The sequence below is a fragment of the Cupressus sempervirens genome, chromosome 10 (genome assembly GCF_028749045.1).
Source record: "Cupressus sempervirens isolate cs-2001-9-10 chromosome 10, ASM2874904v1, whole genome shotgun sequence".
Lineage (NCBI taxonomy): Eukaryota > Viridiplantae > Streptophyta > Pinopsida > Cupressales > Cupressaceae > Cupressus > Cupressus sempervirens.
In genome coordinates this window covers 777,432,835-777,460,332 of record NC_143127.1, presented here as the reverse complement: position 1 = coordinate 777,460,332, position 27,498 = coordinate 777,432,835, and the positions used below count along the sequence as shown (strand labels likewise).

Genomic DNA, 27,498 nt, shown 5'->3' with positions numbered 1-27,498 from the left:
CGAACCTAATGGTGAACATTTCTTTTTGCTTGTTTATTGGTGAAGTCTTTTGTAATGTTCTGACCTACGCAATGACTCTAACAATCTCTTTCTGCGGATTTGGAAGGCAGTACAATGTGGAGTATGGATGTACGGGTGCTAATTGAAGGTCATACGATGGCTAGATGACTGGACGGAGTGATAATCTGGAGGTGACCATACACCAAGGACGGACAAGTCCATACGGCTTGATGTAGGTGAAGTTCGTATGGAATATAGGCTGTACATAGTGGATGACACAATGGCCATATGGAGGAGGTTGTACGGCAAGAAGAGAGGGTCGTACAGTAAGCCTAATTGACCGTACGGTGGGACTGTGTCCGTACGGAGGGTGAGGAAGGTGTACAGTGAGGGAGCCGAGTCCGTGCGATGAGAGGAAAATGGAAGGTGCCAAGAATGGCCATACGGAATGGTCGTACGAGGGGTTGACTAGCAGAAGAGTCGTATAGAGAGTGGAAGAAGATGTGTGGAAGAGTGAAGGGCATTGCCTGAAAGGGAGGTCGTACAGCGTACCGTGGGGACTGGAGATAGACGGTCGAAATTCGTAGGTCATGGACAGAGAACTTTGCAGACTAACAGATTGTGTAAACAAATAGCAAGATTTTAATGCAGATGAATAACAATTGGAAATACACAGGACAAAAGAGTAGATCAAACCAATATAATGGATATTTGCAATATGATGGTGCTCCGACTTGCCAAATCCGAGCGAAGTGTTACAAGCAACAGAATAGGGTGAGGGTTGAATCCCACCGAAACCAAAACAAATCAAATAGGGAAGATCTTTCACTTTCGAAATGGCAAACAGAGAAATCCAATAGGAATTTGAAGTACATAGAAAATAATCCAAATTGCATACCTAAAGGCTACCTACAAGCCGTGCTTAAATACCCGTCGGGAAACTTTCCGAGGGTGCACAAAGATAGTTGACAGCGACACAAACTACGGAAACAAAATAAAAAATGGGTCCAAGATATATTAAATCAAGCGGCCCATTAACAAGGTTTAATTAAATACATTTATTTTATAACGGGGACATTACAGTCCTCCCATCCCAAAATTTGCTTGTCCTCAAGCAAATGCACATCTAGTTCTAGGAAACCTTTCGTAATAAACTCCTTCAGTTCCGAGTCAGGCACTAAGTAGATCTTCCCGCCGAAGTAAATGGTGTCATCAATAACTTCGTATCTTTCATCGCGTACATAGTCATCCATCAACTCACATGCAAAAGTGTTCTTGGAATTCTCAACCAATAGATGGGCCCGCCAATTATACAAGGAATGTGGTGAGGTGTTGACTATCTTGTTTTTATTTGCAACATCTGGGACCAAATCCTGTTTAAAAATTGCCTCCATCTTCTTGATTGTCCTCAAGCAAATGCACATCTAGTTCTAGGAAACCTTTCGTAATAAACTCCTTCAGTTCCGAGTCAGGCACTAAGTAGATCTTCCCGCCGAAGTAAATGGTGTCATCAATAACTTCGTATCTTTCATCGCGTACATAGTCATCCATCAACTCACATGCAAAAGTGTTCTTGGAATTCTCAACCAATAGATGGGCCCGCCAATTATACAAGGAATGTGGTGAGGTGTTGACTATCTTGTTTTTATTTGCACCATCTGGGACCAAATCCTGTTTAAAAATTGCCTCCATCTTCTTGATTGTGACTTCCCTCGATCCTTTACTTGACATCCCTCTTAGCAACACCTTCTTGCCATCTGTCTCGAATGAAAAGTCCATCCTTTTGAAACTTTGGGTGTACTGATCAAGAGTTTCCAACCACTAAATGCCCAAAATGATATCAGTATCAACCAAATCTATGACAAAGAAATCATCTATCATGGTATAGTTTCCCATGGAAATTTGTAGCCGTGGGATCACATGAGTGCAAGCTAACAAGGTTCCTCCTGCAACCCTAACCTCAAGTTCTCCATGCTCAACTGTGCACAGGCCTTTACTAGTGATAAAAGATGAACTAATGAAATTGAGTGTGGCGCCACTATCAATCATGATTGGGACTCGTTTTCTATGAAGTGTGCCGTGAACCCTAAAGATACCACCTCCAGTCGATGTAGTGAGGGTAGCAATAGAACCCCCTTTTGTATCAAAGCATTTATTCTCTCCTGCTGGGTAATGTCTTCATCAGTCGTTGCAGATATTTGTCCTTCGTTTTCATCAGGCATCACCTCAATGTAATGAATCTTTCCCTTCCCAAGGCAACAATGACTAGGTCCCCATGGTTCTTTGTATGTAAAACAAAGTTTTATCCTCCGGAGTTCTTCCCAAGAATCTTCATCAATCTAAGGTTTCTTCTGAACTATCTCCTTGTCCTTGTCTTCTTGTGGGGATGGTGTTGGTGTAGCTACGTGAGTTTTGGAGGAAGATGCGGCCATGTCACACACCTTCTTAATAGCTTCGTTGAGTGTACGCGGGTTGAACCCTTTGATCCAACCTCTCAAAGGCTCACTCAACCCATCCATGAATAACACAATTCGGTGTCGTTCAGAGACGTCTGTGACTAGGACTGATAGCCTTTGGAACTCAGTGATGTAGTTGTTTATCGTGCCTGTTTGCTTTAGCTAAGCTAAATCTTTAAAGTTTGGCTTAAGATCTTTCCCATCGAAACGGTCAATGAGTCTCTCAATGAACTCGACATAAGAGGTCACTTGGTCATGACCGAGAGTGACCAATCCATGATGCCACCACTCATGTGCCACTCCTTCCAGATGAAGTGTTGCGAACTTGATTGCTTCCTCTTCGGGCATTGGATTGAGTTGGAAATAGGTATCTACCTTTAGGACCCATGACTGTGTGATAATGACTCCAGATCCATCAAATGGCGATAAGTTTACCTTTCTGATCTTTCTCCTAAGATCAACATTAAAATAACTGTGATTTCCCTCGCCAAAATATCACATTCTTAGATCAGCATAGTCTATTTAAGATATATCACCTTTGATATTCGCATTCTGCCAATCTTCCCGAAGTTTTTCTTGCATTTCCTCAAAAGTGGGCTCTCTTCCTTTGCGTGGTGCTTCCGTCCTTGGAAGGAAGATGGGTATCGAGGGTCAAGAGCAAGAGGGTTGAAAATTTGTCCTTCCCGAAACAGAATCGTCGCTATGCCCATTTTGTTCTCTTGTCTTTCCCTCGGCCAATTTTTGTAGAGTTTCCTGCATAAGCCTTTGGGTTTCGTTGATTTGCATTTGGTTTTTGTTCAGCTCTCTTAAAAGATTCACGAGTTCTGTCATGGAATCCTGATGATCTACCATTCTATCAATAGGGTTACTTCACCTTCTCCTTCGAGTATAAACTTGCATTCACTTCCACAGGCAAGCAGGATCAAAAGCTCTAATACCATTGTAATGTTCCGACCCACACAACGACTCTAACAATTTCTTTCTACAATTCTACAAGACAGTATGGTGTGGAGTATGGATGTACGTGTGCCAATTGAAGGTCGCACAGTGGCTAGATGATTGGACAAAGTGATAATCTAGAGATGACCATACACCAAGGACAGACAAGTTCGTACGGCCTAATGTAGGTGAAGTTCGTACAGAAGATGGGTCATCCGTGGTGGATGGCACAATGGCCCTATGGAGGAGGTTGTACAATAGGAAGAGGGGGTTGTATGATAAGCCTAATTAACCATACGGTGGGATTGTGTCCATACGGAGGGTGAGGAAGGCGTACAGTGAGGGGAGCTGAGTCCGTGTGATGAGAGGAAAATGGAAGGTGTCAAGAATGGCTGTACAGGGGTTGACTGGCAAAAGAGCCATACAGAGAGTGGAGGAAGATGTGTGGAAGAGTGAAGGGCATTGCCTGAAAGGGAAGCCGTACAGTGTACCGCAGGACTAGAGATAGATGGTTGGAATTCGTAGGTCATGGACAAAGAACTTTGCAGACTAATAGATTATGTAAACAAATAGCAAAATTTAATGCAAATGAATAACAATTGGAAATAGACAGAACAAAAGAGTAGATCAAACCAACACAATGGATATTCACAATATGATGGTGCTCTGACTTGCCAAATCCGAGCAAAGTGTTACAGGCGACAGAATAGGGTGAGGGTTGAATCCCACCAAAACCGAAACAAACCAAACAGGGAAGGTATTTCACTTCCGAAATGGCGAACAACAGAGAACTCCAACAGGAATTTGCAGTACATAGAAAATAATCCAAATTGCATACCTACAGACTACCCACAAGACATGCTTAAATACCTGTCGAGAAACTTTTCGAGGGTGTACAAAGATAGCCGATGGCGACACAAACTACAGAAACAAAATAAAAAATGGGTCTGAGATATATTAAATCAATCGGCCCATTAACAAGATTTAATTAAATACATTTATTTTATAACGGGGACATTACATCTTTGGAGAATTTCCAAGGGTTTCACACTTGGTTTGAGAATAGTGAATTCTACAGGCTTTCAGCACTTTCAGTTGGTTGAATACCTAGCGAGATTGTGCGATAAGAGATGGCTTCAGATAGAGGTTATAATTGTGCTTAAATTTGGAGTTTTTTGTTGTAGTTGTTTTAATTTGAAGATAAGTGTAAAGTTTATGTCAGATTTCTATGACAATACCGATAAATGTATGGTTTTATTTTCAGGTTCGATCTCAGCTGATAAAGGACCTAATTTGCTCCACAATATGCATAATGACAATGCAAAGATTTTGATGAACAGTTTCTTCAATCTTCAATAATTTTATTACCTCCGATCTACTTGAATTAATTGATTTTGATGCTTGCAATAACGGGCAGTAACAACATATATACAAGGATGGTGGGGTATATGGGTGAATGGGCATGTCTCCAAATGAAGACATGACCATTCACCGATATACCTGATCGGTGATTTAATCACACTTGATGTTAGTTATAACAAAACTAATCCATCGTTTCAAAGACTCAATAAAGCCCAATGCAAATCGATAATGATCAGAATAGAATGCGATCATTACTGAGATCCGATCTCAGATATAAACAAATAAATATATATATGCACAATCAGTTCTATATACAATGATCATCATGATTAATGCAGATTATATGTGTGCATATAAACATATCACTAGCAATTGCATGTTTTTGTACTTGCAACGATAAGTTCGATAATAAAATTTTTATTTTTTTTTAAATCTTATGTGAACAAATTAGATTATTAATAATTTTCAATTTAAATAACATAATATTTACTAAAATCTTTTAAATTGATTAATAAATATTATTTGTTTAAATTCAATTTATCAAATATGAAAAGAAAAACCATTTTTACAAAAACCATCAAAAATCTATTATGAAAAATTAATAAGAGAAATAAAATAATAATAATATGAAAAAAAACGTCTTCAACAAGTATTCTATTGACTAAATAAATTATAGAAACTAAAAAACAAACTAATATAAAAAATTAACTTGAATAACTTAAAAACTAAAACCTAAATCAATTTTAAAAATCAGAAGTTAAATAAAAGAGATCACAACATGAGCTAATGTAGAGATCACAAGTAATTATTTTTTAAATAAATAGGAAAAAAACAATAGTTGAAAGTGGAGATTTAAAATATACTCTTATGTGAACAAATTAAGTTATTAATAATTTTCAATTTAAATAACATAATATTTACTAAAATATTTCAAATAGATTAATAAATATTATTTATTTAAATTCAATTTATCAAATATGAAAAAAATAATCATTTAAAAAATACCCATAAAAAAATCTATTATGAAAAATTAATAAGAGATACAAAAAAATGAAAAAATAACATCATCTCTAACAAATATTCTATTCACTAAATAAATTATAGAAACTAAAAAACAATATTTCAAGAAAAATCTAAACAAATATAAAAATAAATTAAAGTAATTTAAAAACTAATATCTATTTCAATTTTAAAAATCAAAAGTTAATTAAATAGAGATCACAAAATGAGCTAATGTGGAGATACAAGTAATTTTTTTTTAAATAAAGAAAAAGAAAAACAATAGATAAAAGTGGAGATAACAACTAATGAGATACAAGTAAAAAAAATTTAAATAAAGAAAAAGAAAAAATAGATAAAACTAGAGATAACAACTAATAAATCTCAAAGCAAGAGTTAAAAGTGGAGTGAGATAAAACTAACCAGTAAATAATTAATAGGAAGGATTTACAATTTTCCAGCCAAACTGACAACTTTTCCAGCCAACTAACAACTTTTCCTACCATCTGACAATTTTCAATTCAATTTTGGGGAACAAAGTTCCCAAAAATAGCCTATCGGCTATATATATATATATATATATATATATATATATATGTATATATATATATATATATATATATATATATATATATATATGTATGAAGTAATACCCTCTACATATTTTAAGAAAATCAAGCCTCGTGATATTCTTTCAATTATGGTGTATACACAGATATCAAGTCTCACGATATCCACCATAAAAGATCATGGCATATCCATAAATATTAAGTCACATAATAGCCACCGTGAGTTTAAACATATTGATCTTCAATAGATATCAAGTCTCGTGATATCCATCAGCATGCTCTTTTAACTATCACGATTTTCCAAGAATATCAAGTCACATGATATTCATCATAATAGTAATCTAATAATTTAAAGTCGTCACTTTATATTATTAGAATCAACATTTCAATATAAAACATTGTCTCCTTTTAATACTGAACATAGGGTAGGCTAATGAGTCATAGAGTCACACATATGACAAAAGAGTTTACACTTTAAACATTTTTATTAAATAATACAAATTTACAAAGTTTAAGACTCAATCTCATTAACTTACATTTCAACCAAGCCAAGTTTCTTTCTTAAATGATCAACCTTCACTTTATTAAGTGCCTTGGTGAGAATGGCAGTTGATTGATAACTTGTATTGATATATTCCAACTAAATGGCTCTTCTTTCCACTATGTCTCTTACGTAGTGGTAAGGAATTTCTATATGCTTGGATCTATCATGAAATACCAGATTCACACATAACTTGATACGACTTTGGTTATCAGAGTGAATAGTGGTAGGTTTCATAGGCTCACCAAACAAGTTAGAAAGCGGCTTTCGAAGCCACACTGCTTCTCTAGCTCCCATTGCTACTACAATATACTCTACCTCAGTAGAACTTTGAGCAACTAAAGCTTGCTTTCTACAGATCCAAGAAATCATAGCTGAACATAAACTAAAACATCCTGATGTGCTTTTCTAGTCTTTTACACTTTCGGCCCAATCAGAATCAGTATATCTATGTAACTCCAGGCTGGTATTCTAATATTTAAGTTTATACCCAATAGTACCTTGGAGATACCTTAATATATGCTTCAAAGCAACAAGATGAATCTCAAGAGGTTCACACATGAACTGACTTAATCCATTCACAGCATAGCAGATATTAGGTCGAGTATTTACAAGATACATCAGGGACACAATTATTTGTCTGTATAAAGTGGGATCAACTAGTTTAGATTTAGCACTTGCTTCCTTTAGCTTGTGTAAGTTGGTTTCCGTAGGTGTAGACATAGGTCGACAATCCCACATTTCAAATATTTTCAAAATATCAACAGTATGCTTCTTTTGATGTAGAAAGATATTACCAAACTTCTAACATACTTCTAAATCAAGAAACTAATGAAGAATTCCTAAGTCCTTCATTTGAAATTCAAAAGCCAAATCTTTCTTACACTGATTAATGAGATGTTCTTCCCCTATAATCAGAAGGTCATCAACATAAAGAATTAGAATTAGCATATCACCTCTAGTTACTTTGAAGTAAAGATTTGGATCAGCCATATTCTTGGTGAGTCCAAGACTTAAAAGGTACTTGTCAATCCTTTCATACCAGGCTCGAGGAGCCTGTTTGAGTCTATATAGAGTCCTCTTCAATTTACATACATAGGAGGAAGCATCATGAGTCACAAACCCTTCTAGTTCTTCCAAGTATACTTCTTCCTCGATTTTTCCATAAAGAAAAGCAGTTTTTACATCCATTTGATGGATTTTCTACTCTTTGGCTGCTGCAATGGCTATTACAGCTCTAACTGAGGTATACCTGGCAACTGGTGCAAAATTTTCACCAAAGTCAATTCCTTCCTTTTGTGGAAAAACTCTAGCCACAAAACGAGCTTTATGTTTTTCAATGCTGCCATCTGCAACATACTTAACTTTGAAGAGCCATTTTGAAGACAACAAATTTTCTGTTACGTCTAGGAACTATATCACAAACATCATTTTTTACCATAGACTGATATTCTTCCACCGTTGCATCTTTCAAAGCTTGATGTTTAAGTCATTCAGAAGTACTTGAAGGTTCAGGGTTTGGACTCTAACACATGAAAGCATTTTATGTCAATATTCTAGGTCTCTTGCTTTCTTGAAAAGTCCTTGAAGGTGCTGCAAATCCATTTCCTTCCTGTATAATTTTCCTTGCCCAAAGTGGCCTTTTAGAATGATCAAGACCTCTTCTTGAGTCTCAGGAGGGATCTCGGTTTCATTTGAAGTCTCTTCAGCGTACTCCCTCTAAATCTCAGAAGCAAGAGCCTCTTCTTGGAATACATCAATTGTATCTAGTTCATCAGAAGTTTTGGCTCTTCTAGAGGCAATGTCTTCCTCAAAAATGACATCTCTGCTTAATTCTATTTGTTTCTGTCTAAGCATGTAGACTCTGTATCCTTTTACTGTTTCACTGAAACCAATAAAGATACATTTTCTTCCAGAAGGTTCTAACTTCGTCCTCTTCTCCTTAGGTATATGAACATGCACAGGACATCCAAATATTCTTAAGTGACTGATGTGAGGTTTATTTCCAAAAAATGCTTCTTCAGGGATCTTATTGTCCAAATATGAGTGAGGACATCTATTTTGAACATAGACTGTTGGATTAGATGCTTCATCCCAGAAAGACATACTCAAGTTTTGATCAAAACTCATAGCCCTAGCAGCTTCTACAATAGTTTTGTTCTTCCTTTTAGCAACTCCATTTTGTTGAGGATTGTAGGGGATTGTGAACTCCGTCCTAATCCCAGCAAGTTTGCAGAACTCTTTAAATATTTCAGAAGTGTACTCTTTCCCGTTATCTTTTCTTATAACTTTAATGTTCTTTTCGGAGTTCTCAATGATTGTTTTGAATTCTTTAAACTTAGAAAGAATCTCTTTAGATTCTTTGCACTTAAGGAAGTATATCCATGTCTTCCTTGAAAAATCATCAACAAATATCACATAGTATAAGAACTCTCCTATAGATGGTAAGGACATGGGTCCACATAGATCAGGGTGTACTAGTTCCAACACATCTTTAGTTTTGCTCAAACTATGAGGAAATGACTTTTAGTGTTTTTCCCTAAAGCACAATCTTTGCAGGATTCATTATGAATATAGCTTAATTTGGGCATTCTGGTTACTAACTTCTCCATTGATGTTAGGGCATGAAAGTTGATATGACCTAATGTTCTATGCCATCTTTCATTTGAATCTGAACTCTCATGTACAAGTGCAAAGTTTGTCTTAGTGCATAGCTCATATAAAAGTTCTTGTTGTACTCCTGTTGTTAGAGCCTTCTTTATGGTTGAGTTCTCAGGCCAAGCTAGTACCTTAACTTCCATGAATGCAATTCTATGACCATCATCTTCTAGTGCAGATATAGATATTAAATTCCTTTTAATACCTAGTACATAAAAAACTCCAAAAAGTTGAATAAAATTTCCAGATTTCAATTTTATGGTGCAAGTCCCAATTCCTTTTATGGAATGTGTAGAATCATCACCAATTGTAACTTCTTCGTTTGTTTCTATTCGCATGTTTTCTAGGTTCTCCCGATATCCAGCTATGTGTCTTGAAGATCTGTTGTCAACTATCCATGTATTAGATTTGGTTGAAATTTGACTAGACAATGTTGAATAGGAGGCATATTTCTCAGCTTTATGTCCTTTGTTTGATTTATCAGATTTTGCAAATGATGCTTGAGGTTTAGATAGATCAGGACAATTTATAGCATAATGTCCACATAGATTACATCTGAAATATTGAATTTTGGACAAGTCTTTCTTCTGTTTAGATTGTCCTTTTCCATGAAAGTTTTTGTTCTTTCCCTTCTTATGGGAGTTTGTGTTAAGAACTTGAACGTCTACATCTAAGGTTTTGTGTTTTCCCTTAATCATTAAACTCGATTCTTCTTGAAGACAATCCGATCTTAAACAATCTAGTTTTGGGATTTTAGATCTAGCACTTATACCTTGTACAAAAGATTCCCAAGAGTTTGGAAGTCCTGCTATCGCTATTTAGGATAATTCTTGATTGTCAATCTCATAACTGAGTGCAGATAATTAATCGCTCAAATCTGTGATTCTCATGAAGGCATTTATAGTTTCTCCTTTATTCATGCTAATATTATTCATTTGCCTTTAAAGAGAGTTTTCTGCATGTATTATTGATTATGAATGGATTTTCAAGAGCTCGAAACATACGAGATGTTGTAGCATGTTTTGCCACAATAGGTACTATGTGATTTCGAACAGCATCCACAATTATCTTCATGGCTTTTTCATTATTCTCGATCCATATTTGTTTCTTAGGATCATCTTTAGGTTCCTCTTTATCTTCTCTTACAAAAGATTCCAACTTGTTTTCTTTTAATAACATCATTATACGAAGTTTCCAGGATTCAAAGTTATCAACACTTGCAAGGTGATGTTCGAATCTCAATACGTTTGTCATCATTGTAGAGAGAATGGACTGTAAATTTAAAGTGAAATCTGATCCTTTTAAACTTAATGCAAACTCTCCTTACCCTCGCTCTGATACCATGTAAAGTTTATGTCAGATTTCTATGACAGTACTGATAAATGTATGGTTTTATTTTCAAGTTTGATCTCTACTGATAAAGGACCTGATTTGATCCACAATATGTATAATGACAATACAAAGATATTGATGAAAAGTTTCTTCAATCTTCATTAATTATATTACCTCTGATCTGCTTACATTAATTGATTTCGATGCTTGCAATATCGGGCAGTAGCAACATACATACAAGGATGGTCAAGTATATGGGTGAATGGGCATGTCTCCAAATGGAGACATGACCATTTACCAATATACCTGATCGGTGATTTAATCACACCCGATGTTAGTTATAACAAAACTAATCCATCCTTTCAAAGACTTAGTAAAGCCTGATGCAAATCGATAGTGATCAGAATGGAATGCGATCATTACTAAGATCCTATCTCATATATAAACAAATAAATATATATGCACAGTCGGTTCTATATACAATGATCATCATGATTAACGCAGATTATATATGTGCATATATACATATCAATATGTAAATCATATATATATATATACACACACACACACATACACACACACACACACATAAATATATTCTCATTTGATCAGAGATATTGTCTTAACCGAAGCTACATGTTTTAACAAGAAGAAATGCTGCAATCTGAAATTAGTGCCCAGGTGTTAAAATTCAAGGCACTAGAACCATCAGCATTCAGCAGTAGGAAGTGACCATACCTTATTAGGTATGCAATGAGTCATTTGGGCTCCCACATAAGTCCATAGGAGGTGACTTTTGGATTCTAGAAGGGCCCAATTTTCATTTTGTGCTCCTAAACCCTTCAGCTATATGGATTTGGAGTTATAGATAGTCGTGTGGTGACATATCAATGAAGGCAGAAGAATAATTCCAGCCGTGTGGGTTACCAGGTTCTTGCATTTAATATTAATAAATTCTGAATGCATGAGATGTTCATCGTAAATACTCCCATTTGGTGACTAATAGATAAGGCTGTTTGGGTGCTTACTTAGCATAGTTACTTTAAATTTCAAGCATTGTCTTTTCATATTTCAATATTGTCAAAGACCAAAAAAACACGAACTCTGAAAAAACACCAAAAAAAGTACAAATTTACAAAAACTATATCCACCAGAGACAATTGAACAGCAGTAGAACCAATGGATTTCTACAGTGGTATCAGAGTAATCTCCTTCCATCCTACTAGGGGTTGGGGAAAAAAAATTAATATTGATCCTACAGATGACATTGAGTGATCAACATTCTTGCAGATGCTTCAATCATGGAAAAAAATTAGGAAATTTATTCAACAAGGAAGTCAGATGAAGGTTACACCACAGGATATAATGGGTGACAGAAGGAATGAAGTTCGTAGCATATTTGAAGAATATAATACTCGTCCTCAATATTGTAAGAAAGAATTATCCTTGTACCATTTTATGGACTTTCATCCAAAGCTATGTGCAATGATTGGATCAGTAAAGAAAAAATATCACGAGATAGCTCATGACTTATTTGCAAGAAGAATTGGTTCACGTAGTGAAAGGAAAATGGTGTCTAGTGGTGGGACAATAACATTTGGAAAATGAGCGGGCATTGTCAGTTCTAATGTTTATGACAACAACCAAAATGTTGAACCTACTCATGAGATAGCAGCCATTCCATGTGTGAAAGACAGCTGTATGGAGTTCCCCAATACAGACTCTTAAGATTTGGAATTTTATGTTATGCAGATGCACGTCACCATAAGTTTGATTTTGCAAATCAGACCTCGGAAAATAAATCAGAAAACTCAATGGTTGATAATAGGTCCAAGAATTAGATTTTGGATGGACATGCAGCTACCATGGAAGAAGTGTGTGAAGATACTATCATTTTAGCATCTTCTACCTTACCAACTGAGCCATATGTTTTTTTTCACTTTGTGAACAATCCTTTGTTTGAGATGGATTCAGTATTTTCATACGATAATCCATTTTTTGAGGTTGATGTTGATCACTCTTCTAAGTTGAGCTTGAAACAATCTTCACCATCTAAACACACAATTTAGTTTGCTATAGAAATACTTGGTGATGTTTCTATGTCCACGGGGGTTAGGGTTGTGAGCAGGCTGAGGTTTTGCCCACACTTATCATGGTTACAGGTGCAATTGATATAGTTCAGTTGAGTGCATCTGTTGAAAATAGTGGAGAACAAGTTGCATCAAGTTCTCATGTGGTGTAGATGTTGTTAGTGATGAGTCAAATGAGAGAGGTTATACTCAAAGCTATGATAGTCAATGTTTGACCGAGTGGGAAGCTTTTTCTTGTGACTACATTGGGAGTACTCATTACTACTTCTCAAATCCATACACAAAGGATTTGATGATGCACAAGTGTGGATTGGCTCTAAGGGTGTACTAACTACTATCCTTTGTGGGATGGGTATTTTCCACCTGCAATAGACAGTATTAGCAGCTACAAGTTGAACTTTTTGCAAGGTTGGCAAATCCATGGAAGTTTAGCAAAGGATGGTGATAGCTGTGGTGTTGCAGGCACCTTCCGTGATTTGTATCTTCACATAGTAGATGGGTGTGAGTTCAATTTTCTTTGGGACCAAAGTGATGACATTGTTAGCTATGCAATTTGCACAAGTCCCATTATTTGGTCTCACCCCCAAGGGCACAGTGAAGTCGAGTTCAAAGTTAAACGACAAAAGTTTGAGGATGTTCTTCTTGGTAGGCGTATGTTCATAGTTTGGGATTCTCCCAGTGCATTGGGATTTCAAACAAAGCTCACTAATAATTCCTCAAGAGTCTAAACAGTGAGAAGTGCCTACAATTTTTCCCTTGACTATCTTGTACACAAGCCCTTTCAGATGCACAGTTCAATTGCACACATGTTAAATAGTGTGTATGGAATCTCACTTTGCACAGTTTGGGGAAGTAAGCTTTGTCAGCGTTTTGAGTTTCTCCCTATTGAGATGTTCGCTCCTATAACATCTATAAACGGATACGATTTAGATTGTCAGGTTTTGTCAATTGTACTAGTGACCATAGTTGGAAAACTCACCAAAGGCAAAAACTCGCCAAGCCCCCCAAAAGTTTAATCAAGAAAAACTCAGCGATTTAAAAAAAAAACTCAGGAACCTAAAAAACCACTGAAATTTAATTTAAAATAGATTTATTTTGCAAAATTTAATGGGAAGATTCATCTAATAAGTTAATTAAAGACAATACAAAAGAAACAAGCAGAGTTTAGATATATATAATTGCATAGTGCGTACAAAATTGCATTCTCATGCGGAATGCTCATGGTAGGAAGCAAAAAAGTAAATAGTTTCAATCTATCAAACTAAAAGTAAATACTAAAAGTCTAAATACATCAATACAATCACGATTCACATCTTCCTCTTTCCACTTGCACTAGCAAGAAAGCGAGGGGGTCTAGTCCTAGAAGAAGTGCCCCGCACTAGGATAGGGCATGAGCTACGTGACTGTGAACTCTGTGGTTGTGCCCCCTTGCTCGACATCCCTACTAACTGGCTTGGCATCCTAGAAGAGGATGCATCTCCTCCTATATGTGGCACTAGTTATGCCTCATCCTCATCCTCTGAGCCTGAATCATCATCGTCCTCGTCCTCGTCCTCAATGTCATCCATTGTGAACTAAAAATCAGTTTCAGCATCCTCCTCCATGGCCTGCCTCTCCAAATCAGCGATCTCATATAGTGTAAACAATGGACCTGGCTCCTGTGCTGTCCAATCAGAATAAGGATCTATCTCATCTAGATCAAGTGGACAAGGTAGTTCTGAACTCTGTGTCTTTTTTATGTGCAACTTAAGATTATAGTGCACATTAACAAGGTCATTAAGTCATTTTTGAGTCATTCTATTTCTGTTCTTTGTGTGGATGGACTCAAATAAGCTCCAACTGTGCTCACAATGAGATGAACTACAAGGTTGGGATAGGACTCTGAGAGCAAATTTCTTTAAATTGGGGGTATTGCCACCCCAACTTGCCCACCAAGAATTTGCAAAACAAAATATAAAAAGTTATAACGCAATAAAAAAAGATAATCAGAAACACAACTTATCAATTAGCAAAAGTTTTAAAGTTTGACGCTTTACCTGGTGCTTGAGTAGATCTTGCTCTCTTTGTTAGCATAGAAGAGAATAAAGGATCCCTCAATTCCACAAAGACTTGTTGTTCGGTCACAATAAGGTCTCTCTCCGCTTGATTGGATATCATTCTCTCAATGCATTTAGAGAGACCTTCCATGACCTCTCCATTAGGATCTGATTAGGAATCATCAGTCCTAAAATAAATAGAAAATGATATCAAGTCTTACTACACAACCTTAAAAAGTTAAGTAAAATAAAGTCTTAGTAAAATCCCAACTTCAAGGACAATCATAGTACCTGAATTTGGGGTTGAGGAAGTAGCCTGCTGCATGAATGGGTTGGTGGAGCATATTGTTCCACTACCTATCAATTATTTCCCAACTGGGGTCAAATCTGAGACTGTCCCCATGATAGTAACTTCTAACAGCCTCTTTGGCCCTATCCATGGCCTCATAAAGTCCTCCCATTGGGGATTACTGCCCATCACATATGCGCAAGACTAGAACCAAGGGCAGAGACATCTACATTTGAAATTTGAAAAATACAAATTAGTTAATAACATAGTAAGTAAGTTATGAATTAATAATGAAACTTGAATAAACTAAAAATATAATGTTTTGATTCTTGTAGTTACCTCCACAATCTCCTTAGCCTTTGCAAAAAAACTTTCATCAAAGACTATTCGTGCCACAGCGTCTCCTTCGGGTTTCTTTGAGTAAGATGAAGCAACCCAATCAGCACACACAAACATTTGTTTCAGAGCCAATATGTGGTCAAGAATACTTTGCAACGTTAAGAAGACCGTTGCAAACCTTGTCATAGCAGGTCTCATCAAATCTTTGCCTTTAGTGGCCTTTCTCATCAAACTGAGAACCCATGGGTGATTATAGATATATTTGGTAACTCGCCTAGCATCTTCCACAACTGGACTCACCCAATCAAGTTTTCTTATGTCCTCCAAAAGAAGGTCAAGGACATGTGCTACACAAGGTGACCAAAAAAGTGTGGGATGCCTCTCTTGGAGGATTCTACCTAAAAGATTAGCAAAAAATCAATAATTAGTTACAAACTTTCCATATTTAGTATTTACAAATTACATCAAATCTAAATTGAATAATACCATAGCATTACATTCATGATTCATATTGATTCGAACATAAAAAATTAAATTTACCTGCCGCTGCATTATCTATGATTATTTGCACCAGATTCTCTACTCCCACCTCCATGACAACATTCTCTAACATTAAAGCCAATGTGGCTGCATTTTTCACTTTGTTGGAGGCGTCAACAGATTTCCAAAACACCACATCATCTTTGCAAGCAACCAAGAAATTAATAATGGTTATACTTCTTCCATTTGTCCACCAATCAGATAAAATGGTGCAGCCATACTTCTTCCACTCTTTCTTTTGGTCTTCTATCAATACTCTTGCCCTACCAACAGCTTTGTCAAGCAACCTACAAAATTTAGGTGTAATATTAAATAAAGTGTTAGTAAAAAATAGGAAATAAGTTATAACAATTAAGATTTAAAATATAACAATGAACTAAAGTGAATCACAATTATTTACAATTACTAAATAGTAAAATACTAACCTTCCACTCATATCCTTGCAATTAGGCAGGCTTGTACCCTTTGTCCGATATTGAAATTGCATTCACCATATTGACCCAATAGGGACTATCAGCCGCATTCATTGAGATATTGTTGAAAAACCAAAAATCAGATGCTGCAATATCAATTTGCTCATGCACCTCCTTGAACCATGCAGTGCCTCTAATGATGGTTGTGCTCCAGGTGTGTTCCTGGGCACAAAATAACTCCCTATCTCTGATGTGGATGGTGATGAAGAACTAGGAGATGTAGAAAAAGTGAAACCGGTAAAAGAGATATTTTGTTTGCAAATCCATGGGCCATGAAGAGATCTTGGTATTTTCTCAAGTGCTTCTTCTTCTTCTTGCATATCAAAAGGAGCTCCTTCAGATTCAACTATGGCTGCCCTCATAGCTAATTTCGCCCTCTCCCTATTCAATTTTTTCTCTTCAACAGCTGCAAGTAGGGCATTGATGAATCTTTTTTCTTTTTCAATTACCTTGAGACAAGGATTTAAATCATGTTTCTTTATGCCTACAAGGTGGTATTTGAGGCGATTTATGCCTCCAGAAATAATTCTCTCACATGGAATGCATATCACCTTCCCAACATCATTTGGAGCTTCATAGGCATACCGCCATGCCTTATCTCTTGCATTTTTAGGCCAAGTGCCTATATATCCAAATGGGCATGGTGTCTGTGGCCACTCTTCTTGCGGGTTTGTCATGTTTTTTTAATGCTTGACCGCTGCCCTACACATAAATTTATAGAAAAATGAATAAACAAAGTTAGAACTTAGAAGCTAGAAGTTTAGAACAACTAGGGTTTCAAATGATTCAAAGTTCAAGCATAGAGTTAAAATGATTTTAAATGATTTGAAATCATTTGCAAACAAAAACAATAGAACATTTGTTAAAACTATAAAAAGTTTTCAAACTATGATAAAATGAACATACCTAGAAAGCAATTTCTCTTCTAAATTCGGTTAGAATCCTCTAAAATCCACTCAAATCTACATTGAATCACTTGCAATCAGCTAAGAATGCCTCTAAACCTTCTTCCCTCCACACAAATGCAACAAACAATGCAAAAAACAATGATTTTTGCCCTATTTAGTTGTCATTGGGCGCGAGTTTCCTAAACCGCGAGTTTTTAAGTAAAAATTGCCAAGTTTTTAACCAGCAGCCGAGTTTTTTTTTTTTGGGAGATTTTTTCTGGGATTTACTCACCCAGCTAAAATACTCGCCGAGCAATCTACAACTTTTCCATCTATGCTAGTGACAATGTTACAGGAGCTAGTTGGTAATCACAAGGACATTACACAGTTCTACACTTGGGAGCCTAATGGACTAGCATGTTTTTGTTTATGAGATTGCTTGGAGACAAGTAGTTTCATGAAGGTTGGACCGTAATGTCCTATTTTTAGCTCACTACGGTTGGTGGTTCCAATTAGTGTATCAGTGGCCCTTGTAGGCTAAGTCGGTTGATTTATAGGTCTTAGTCAAAAATGTCGAAGGCCAATTCTTATTCAAAATGCAAGAGTGTTCAAGATTGCTCCTCGTTTGGATTAGTTTTGTGCACTTACTATTTCTAGTAGCTGTCTATTTCAAGGAAGTCAAGGTATTTATCTTTAGCAAGGCATTTGAACTGTTTGATAGCAATATGGAGATGCGGAAACGTTGATAAGGCTTTTATCCTAAGACTTACTATCCATAGTAAGTCAATTATGCCATGTTGCTATTTTTAGCAATGCATCTGGCCTTGGTGTTAGCAAAGTTCTTTTGTTGATTGATTGGAACATATCAATTGGCTCAAAAGTAAGGCGTTAATAAATAATAAAGTATTAGTTCATTAAAGTGTATTTTATTCATAGCTAATTATGAAAGAGCTATTAGAAAATATACATTTAAAGGGGAGCCAAAAACATCATTTATGTCATTCAATGCTCATTTAAATTATGTCACAGAAGACTTAGAAAATGGCTAAGTCAAAAAGGTGACAACAAAAGAAAATATTAATTCATTAATGTGTCTTATGGAAGAAGCTATTTCGTTCAAACCTTGAAGAAATCAAACCTAATGGTACATGTTGCTTTCTATTAAAGTTCTGACCCAGAAATATAGATAAACAGCAATTAAAAAAAAAACATAAACAATATACAAAGGACACAAAACATTTATCCTGGGAAAACCCTTATAGAATGAAGGGAAAAACCAAGCCACAGCAACAAAATATCTCTTTTATTGATAATAAACCCAAGTGTACAATCCTTTTCCTTGATGCAAAATATATAATAAGTAGGGAGACTCTTCATATTACAACGAAAGGTCTCTTTGAGTCCCTTCATATTTCCACAAATATAACACTTCACATTTCCACACGTATGCCTCTTCGCATGACGTATGACACATGCCTTTTTACATAATATTAACTTAAATATGATCACAAATATCCCTTTCAGCTGAAGATGACCATAGCAGTCATAACAAACATATTTCTATGTCACATAGTTAGAGATGAAGATCTCTATCGCAGCTACAAACTTCAACACTCCCTCTTAGCAAGAGAGAGATCTTTAGTCCGGTACGCACACATAGCTGCAACCAAAGATGATAAGTTCACATAACAAAATCCACCATACATAGAATGACTTTCACCATGCCTTCTTGCAGAGGATAGAACAAGGATTTTTATCCCAAAACTTCTTCCGGAGAAAGATATATTTTCACCATGCCTACTCACAGAGGGTGGTCCACTGTACCTACTTGCAAAGGGTGGAACAAGGGATTTCATGTCAAACTTCTCCCAAAGAAGAAAACTATTTCCACCATGCCTACTTGCAAAGGGTGGTCCACCATACCTACTTGGAGAGAGTGGAACGAGGGCTTTCACCTCAAACTTCTCCCAAAGAAGAATGCATTAATAATTGAGAATTTCTCTTAACAAAAACTCCCTCTCAACAAGGACAACTTTAATCACCATGATAAGATAGTTGACTACTACATGAACGTACAAAAGGTTAAACATCTCCCTCTATCATGTAATATCCCTCTAAAGCTGAATAGCCGTTTTCTCTAAATGTGATCTTCCCCTTTTAATAAAGTGCAACTAGTTTAGTATCAAAGTTGCAAATAGCATTGCATAATTTCTCACTATCCCATTTCATCCATTAAAAAAAATGAGAATCGACATCTTCCAAAATAACCTGTCAGTCTCATCACGGGCTTTTGCACAGAGTTAAATCAGCGTACAAAATATATAATTCAGAGAATCAAAATCAATGATCACAGGTAATATTACACTCAAAACAAAATCAAAGATTTCGTTAAGACTCCTTAATCGAGAACTTCTTTCATCACCAAGAAGAGGTAGCAAATGAATCCTCCCTTTCAATCACAAGCTCCCTCTGAATCATATTTGTGGTATATAATCTCTCTCTGAATCACAATCTACATAACTTTGCATGTAATCATCACATTGCTTCTCAATAGAATCAACCCATCACGAAGAGAAACATAGAGATAAATGCTAACATTATTCTCAATAACATTTTAAAAAACATGATCTGTACTCAAGGGTATAATAATAATGCATAAAATATTGCTCACATATAAAACACAATAAAACTTATCTAATCAAAACAATCTTGTTTCTCGTTTCATACCAGGTTTGTCCCATCATGGCATATACAGAAATCTGCACTCTTGATGTCTCTCAATAATATTCATGCAATCGTTGCGAGACCATTGAGGACCAAGGTAACGTTTATCACAATGGTAGAGCTCAAATGATTCAACTTCTTTTGGTTACCATCAACCTTGAAAACAAGGAGTGTAGCCGTCGATGGCTTGGAATAAAAAGAACTAAAGGTTTTCCAACTTGAATGCCACAAAGGCATCACTGTAGAAGTCGAAGAAAAAGAAAGAGATAGTAGTTACAAGAATCGTCCAATCTTCATGATGATTTTTACCCATACCACTTCCTACAAATACAATAAATAAAAAACTTAACATTTGATGTGATGACTAATGCAAACCATATCAAAAATAGGGAGGAATGTTGCTGGATGAAAATTGATGATCTGTTTAGTTGTAGAGTGAAACCACATGCGATCACTGCCTTTGACTTTGTCAACAGTCTCTCTATTAATGCAACTGCCATGACTTTGCTCAAATAGATCCCTTGTCGACAACACACTCTAGTTGTTGGCTCTCATCATAACTATTCTGACATGGAGGAGACATGAACAGTAATTTCTTAGATGGTAAGACACAATTTCACCATTTCAAGATGAATAAACAAATACTCCATAGTCACAATCGATTTCCTGATGCTTTTTGAAATGGAAAAGCATGGGTTTTGACATCCTCGGCCTTGATAAGATTCACCACTGTGAATTCACTGCATGTTCCCTCCTTGCAAGTCAATCCTATGATCTTTGGTCTGGACACCTCAGGCCATGATTTAACCAAACAAAAATACAAAACCATCATGAAAGAAAAACAAACAAAAAAATCACAAAAACAAGAGTTATATAGAGACTAATTAATAGATATTGATTGAAATCTCAAAACAAACGATATGATCAAGAATTACAATTACAACAGTAACTAATCCCTCAGAGAGACTGGTCAATCATGATCAGAATATCAACTCTAAGATGAGCATAAAAAGAAATTCTCACAAAGGAATTATCACAAAAATACGTATCTTTTGATTGCCTTCAAATTTTGACCTCCATATGATTCAGATTTCTATGCCCAAACTTCTTTGCAAGAAATATAGTTTACTCAGATAGCTTTGCCCACACTTCTTTACAACTAAAAATTTCAATCTAGTTGGGACCCTCTATAGTCGCTCAAATCAATGAGACTCCTAGAAGAATATCCATTTTCAAGGTTCGAGAAAGATAATGCTTGTCGAATGCCAAAGACTGTGAATTCATCCTCCAGCTCTCAGTTATGTGAGTAGTCATGAGAATACAATTCTTGTAGGTATCTTCTTCTACATCTTTCTTAAAACAAAATTGTACAATTCTACTCATAAAGTTTGCAGTTTGAATGAAGCGGCGACAAACTCTCTTACTGGAGAAAGCCATCGAATAGCATAGATGCTAAAACTCCTTTATTGCAACCACTTTAGATAGAACTTCGTTATTTATTTTATTCAACCTGGCTCTGATACCACGTTAAATTTCTGACACAGAAATATAGATAAACAGCAATAAAAAAACATAAACATTATACAAAGGACACAAAACATTTATCCTAGGTAAACCCTTCTAGAATGAAGGCAAAAACCCAGCCACACCCACAAAATATCTCTTTTATTGATAATAAACCTCAAGTGTACAATCCTTTTGCTTGATGCGAAATATATAATAAGTAGGGAGAATATCACAACGAAAGGTCTCTTTTGAGTCCCTTCATATTTCCACAAATGTAACACTTCCACATTTCCACATGCATGCCTCTTCGCATGACATATGACACATGCCATTTTACATAATATTAACTTAAATATGATCACAAATATCCCTTTCAGCTGAAGATGACCATAACAGTCATAACAAACATATTTCTATGTCATACAGTTAGAGATGAAGATCTCTATCGCAGCTACAAACTTCAACACTTTTTGCTTGTTAATTGGGAGAGACTCTAAAGAACTTCCAAGGGTTTCAGTCTTGGCTTGGGAGTTGTGAATTCTATAGGCTTTCAATGCTTTGAGTTGGCTAAATACCTAGTGACATTGTGCAATAAATGATGGTTTGAGACAGAGGTCATAATTGTGCTTAAATTCGAAGTTTATGGTAGTCACTTGTTTCAGTTTGAAAGTAAGAATTGCTGTGATCTGAAATTAGTGCCCAGCAAGGCACTGGGAGCGTCAACGCTCAGCTGGTAGTTGCCATACCTTATTTATCCTGTCGTGAGTCATTTAGGCTCCCACATGAGTCCATAGGAGGTGGCATGTGGATTCTACGAGGGTTCGATTTGCACTTTGGGCTCCTAAACCCTACAGATATATGCATTTGGAGTTATTGATAATTGTTTATCAGTAAAATAAGAAGAAGAATTCCAACCGCGTGGATTACTAGGTTCTTGCATTTAATATTTAATGAATCCTGAATGCATGAAATGTTCATTCACATTGTAAATACTCTTATTTGGTGATTAACAGATAAAGGTTGTTTAATGCTTCCTTAGCATAGTTGCTTTGAATTTCACAGATTGTCTTTTCATATTTCAATATTGTCAAAAAGCTAAAACCAAAAAAAACATAAACTCTGAAAAAACACAAAAAAGAAATTGCAAAAAACTATATTTATAAGAGACAGTTGAACTGGGGTAGAACCGACAGGGTTCGGACACACCTAAAGTGGTCAAATTCCAAGACATAAAACATGGTACAAGAATGAATAGCATCATTATGTATCAAACTAGAAATTTAATATGTCTTTTCATGACAATTAATCAGAAGCAGCAATTTATTTCACTTAAAGTTCATCTACATGTGATGTTATGGTGAAAAGCCATAATTCTGTTCAAACTTCAAACAGATATTATGGAGCCACAGAAGGCAAAGTTCAAGTATCATAGAGATATAATACTTACATATGTACCAGCTACGATATAACTGACCAATGTTGGTAAGGATAACATTGCGCATGATTTTCGGATGAGGGCCATTTACAACAATCAATCTGCTGACCATATTAGGAACATCTTCAGCCAGAGATGAAGCCACAATGGCACCCCAATCATGGCCAACCTGTATAATTCGCAAATTATTGCACTAACATGTTTAGAAGAAAGAAATGCACAAAAGGAAACCCTTGGGAAGAAAAACCTGGGTCTATATAGGCAATGAATTTCTTACAATATTTGCAGGTTTGCCTGCACTAAAGCACTCAATTAAGCAAATAATGTCTGATAAAACTTCTGAACGACCATAGTTCCTAATTCCTTTTGGCTTTGATGATGTATTGTAGCCTCTCAAATCAGGAGCAACTATGTGGTATCCCATGTCATGTAGGGGCTTGAACTGATTTTTCCAAACAAACCAAAAATTTGGATACCCATGCAATAACAACACCTGGAAAACAGAAAAATTACTAGATTAAGCCAAGCCAAATATTATCCTTATTATAAAAAATAAGGAATATTTATCCAGATCCTATAAAACATAAAGCAACTCAAATTATTGGTTCCTAGATAAAGGATGTAAAAAATAATTATTTACAGCTGATAATTAAGGATCGATCTCAATTATATAACTATGGAACTTCTGGAGTTAAACCTACATATATTGCAGTTTTAAAGATTATTATTCTTCTTTTAAATAAGAGGAAAATTATTCAAGAGCTCATTCTTCTACTTTTTCATTACTGTATATTTCTAGAGACCTCAATCATAAATGGCTCAGGCTAATCTTCATATGCTAGTCAAATTCTAGAATGTAATAACAATCTTGGTTATTAAGATTTCATTGCATGTAGTATTGCTTACTATGTCATCATAAATTCATACAATCTCGTGTTTGTTGGTGCAATTATTGTACTTGGTGTAAAACCAACTTCCTAGAGCCTTGGGATACTATTTTTGATAATCTTTAGGAAGATTGCTTTCAGAACCAATAGTTTTTCACGCTATGGTATCTTGATATTCGTTCTGGGCCTACATTGTGTGCATTGGTAAGGACCTTCATTAGGATACTCTTGGGATGACTGGTGTGTGAGAAATGAGGCAGAAGCAGTCTTAAAAGTTACCCAAGTTAATGAAGTTTATTCTTTTTTTTTTTTGGTAAAATCTTGTCCAGTCATGGAGTTCATGTCAAAATGGAGTATGCCAAGTTCTGCTGCATTTTGTTGAGTTGCCGGTTTTTTAAACTCTGGGCTGATATATCCTTTAGGTGATTTAGTATTGTAAATGTCATTTACATATGCTTTGGCTGTTTCCAAAACTTATTAATCTTTTCTTTTCATAAGTGGTTTTCGTACCTCAAGAAGCTCCATATCTTCAAGGTCATGAGATCGAGATTGCTTCCTCATGTACTTACCTCGAGATTAAATTTTCTAGTCCCCGCTTCAGTTTGAGACCTGCCATACAGCCCAGAGTCAACAAAGGGCTCAAATCCCTTGCTATGCTTGAGGGATAGTACTTCAAACATCACTTTTAGGACACCATGTCCAAATTGTCCCTCCTGGACTCCCTAGTTAGACCAACTATTCTCTATGGTTCTATTGTGTGGGGGCCCTCTCTTCTGGACACCAATAGAGCCTCCATTGAGAGGGCTCAGATCCTCCTCCTTCGGCACACCATCAAATGCCATCGATCCACTCTACACAATGTTATTCTTGCCAAGTTTGAAGCTCATCCATTCAGGCTTGGAGCCATTTTTTACTTGGTCTAGTTCATTCACCACCTCCAAGGTTTTGTGAATTCTATCAATGGGTGTCATAGATACTCTATAATAATCCCTAGCTGGTTATAGCTCAAACAAACATCAATTCCCTCATTAATCAGAAGTTTAGCATTTTGTCAAACACTTGGCTAACAACCTTAATCGTCAAAGCATATGAAATCGAGATGGATAGATGCATGAATGCTAAAAATAAACTTCAACCCTGATATATAATTTTGCCATTCATTCAAATCTGAAAAAAATGAGTCGGTCACAACAATTTCTAAGTTTATTCATTTACATAATATGTTGCAACAATTCATCAAACTTACAAATAAATGATGGAGCCTGTTAATCTCAGAGATGGTGCCCAATTTGTAGAACCATTCCCACTCAACACTATCCAAAAATTGCAGAAATACAACCCAAATAGATATGTCTAGCAGCAGGAAGAATAGACACTCAAGTACGAGGGGAAATGGCATCTTACGATGAAGCAAACAAACCCCACAACAGAGATACCTAGCACCCTTGGTAACAATAGATGAAGCACCAAAATTGTGTAATGTCCCCATTATAAAATAAATTAAACTTTGTAACGAGCCGATTGATTTAATTTATCTCCGTCCCATTTTTATTTTTGTGTTCGAAATTTGTGTCGCCGTCGGCTATCTTTATACACCCTCAGAATGGTTTCTCAACGGGTATTTAAGCACGGCTTGTAAGAAGTCTTAGGTATGCTTTTGGATTTTTATCTCTGTATTGTGAATTCCTGTTGGAGTTTTGGATTGTTCGCCATTTTGGAAGTGAAAGATCTTCGGTGGGATTCAGCCCTCACCCTATTCTGTTGTTGCATGTAATACCTTGTTCGGATCTAGCAAATCGGAGCATTATCTTCTGGCAATTGTTATTCGCATTCAAGCCTCTATCATTGTGTGGATTTCATCAACATTTACCTATATTTGTGTATGAGCAAGACTGACGGTTACTCATTCTCCTTTACACCCTTTGTACGGCTTTATTGAAATCCCGTACGGCTTGTTCAAGCTACCACACGACTTTCCCCTCCCCTACCCGTACGGACCCTTGTTGCATACCTTCCGTATGGACTTCCACCATACAGCTCACACCTGTTCCCCACACCACCGTACGGCGTACGGTTAGTCTTCTTGGTGTATGGGTCATCAGCACACATGCAAGTTGTAATAGTGTACGGACTACTATTGTACGGCCTTCTATGACCCCGTACTTACTTTCCTAAGCTTCGTACAACCTCTACAGCTCATCCTCTCCACCGTACGGCTGCTCCAAGCAGCTACCCTCACCATACGGACATCATCCAAGAACATATTTCGCAGCAAATATTTGTAAAACAAATCTACTAATCACTCCATTACTAGACTAGGACACTACAGTGGTATCAAAGCCCTTCAATCCTGCCAGCCTATGGACAATGAATGAGAGTTTATAGCCGAAAGAGAAGGATACATTTCGTTGATCAAATGGCTAACGAACAAGAACCAACCGCTGCCGAACTTGTGGCTCTTCTAAGGGAACTTGCCAAGAATCAGGCATAGATCACTGACACGCAGCGACTTATGGAAGAAACTCTCAAGAAGTTGGTGAAGAACAAAATATCTAGAGAACAAAATAGTCACAACGTGGACTCGGTATTGAGGAAATCAATCCCTCAGCCAGCACGCTCACGACCTTCCATGCTGACTTTTCCACCACGGACGAAGGCACAACAATGAGGGAGACAACCAACTTTCGAAGAGATGAGAGAAGACTGGAAGAATGCAAACCTTGAAGAAGATATATCCTACAAAGATTACACAAATCTAAGAATGAAATATTCGAGTGACGAAAACAAAGGATACTTTAACGATGATCTCAGGAGAAAGTTGAGTAAGGTAAATCTGTCTCCATTTGACGGATCGGGTTCCATATCAGCACAAGCGTGGGTTATGAAAACCGATACCTACATCCAGTTGAATCCTATGCCAAAAGAAGAAGCAATCAAATTTGCCGCATTACACTTGGAGGGTGTTGCGCACAAATGGTGGCACCACGGCACCATCACATTAGGGCATGATCAAATAAAGACTTATGCGGAATTCACGGAGAGATTGATAGAAAGATTTGGTGGTAAACATCCGGAGCTCAATTTCAAAGATTTGGCACAACTGAGACAAACTGGATCAGTAGATCAGTTCATTGTAGAATTTCAAAAACTCCCTGTTTTGGTCACGGACATTTTTGAAAGAAGGCGAGTGGTGCTCTTCATGGACGAACTGACTGAACCTCTGAAAGGTTGGGTGAAGGGATTCAATCCGAGTACCTTTTTAGAACCAATCAGTAAAGCACAAAGTATGACACCATCGTCGGCATCATCTTCATCCTCTCGAAGTTACTCACATCCTAAACCGCCGATATTTCCGAGGGACAAACCTCCACCCAAAAAGCCGTCGTTGGATGAAGCTACTAGACAGGAACTCCGAAGGAAGAAATTGTGTTTCAAC

The 27,498-nt window shown here is 36.5% G+C and overlaps 2 protein-coding genes across 9 annotated transcripts in view; both read right to left on the bottom strand.

Moving 5' to 3' along the window:
• The window catches only part of LOC149536178 (uncharacterized), a 203,970-nt gene that overhangs the window by 132,281 nt on the left and 44,191 nt on the right, over positions 1 to 27,498 (bottom strand). For all 8 annotated transcript variants that reach the window (XR_016356796.1, XM_089803747.1, XM_089803744.1 and 5 more), the window contains 2 exons: positions 23,453 to 23,668; positions 23,188 to 23,344 (listed from right to left, as the gene is read on the bottom strand). Coding sequence is in view for 7 of the 8 variants with exons in the window: in XM_089803747.1 (XP_089659873.1) it covers positions 23,188 to 23,344; positions 23,453 to 23,668 (373 nt within the window). In the remaining variant the exon portion in view is untranslated. The remainder of the gene's footprint in view (positions 1 to 23,187; positions 23,345 to 23,452; positions 23,669 to 27,498) is intronic.
• On the bottom strand, positions 14,991 to 17,301 carry LOC149536179 (uncharacterized). Its single transcript, XM_089805205.1, has 5 exons — positions 16,576 to 17,301; positions 16,151 to 16,437; positions 15,611 to 16,008; positions 15,274 to 15,497; positions 14,991 to 15,170 (listed from the first exon to the last, which is right to left on the bottom strand). Exons 1-4 carry the CDS (start codon positions 16,635 to 16,637, stop codon positions 15,450 to 15,452), a joined length of 795 nt encoding a protein of 264 aa, XP_089661331.1. The 5' UTR covers positions 16,638 to 17,301; the 3' UTR covers positions 14,991 to 15,170; positions 15,274 to 15,449.

Excerpts from the sequence above, each read along its gene's own strand:
- LOC149536179 (XM_089805205.1), bottom strand. The coding sequence starts at position 16,637 with ATGCAATTTCAATATCGGACAAAGGGTACAAGCCTGCCTAATTGCAAG. Across the intron at positions 16,009-16,150 it reads CATAGATAATGCAGCGGCAG|GTAGAATCCTCCAAGAGAGG; the intron begins GTAAATTTAATT and ends CTAATCTTTTAG. Across the intron at positions 15,498-15,610 it reads AGGCTAAGGAGATTGTGGAG|ATGTCTCTGCCCTTGGTTCT; the intron begins GTAACTACAAGA and ends TTTCAAATGTAG.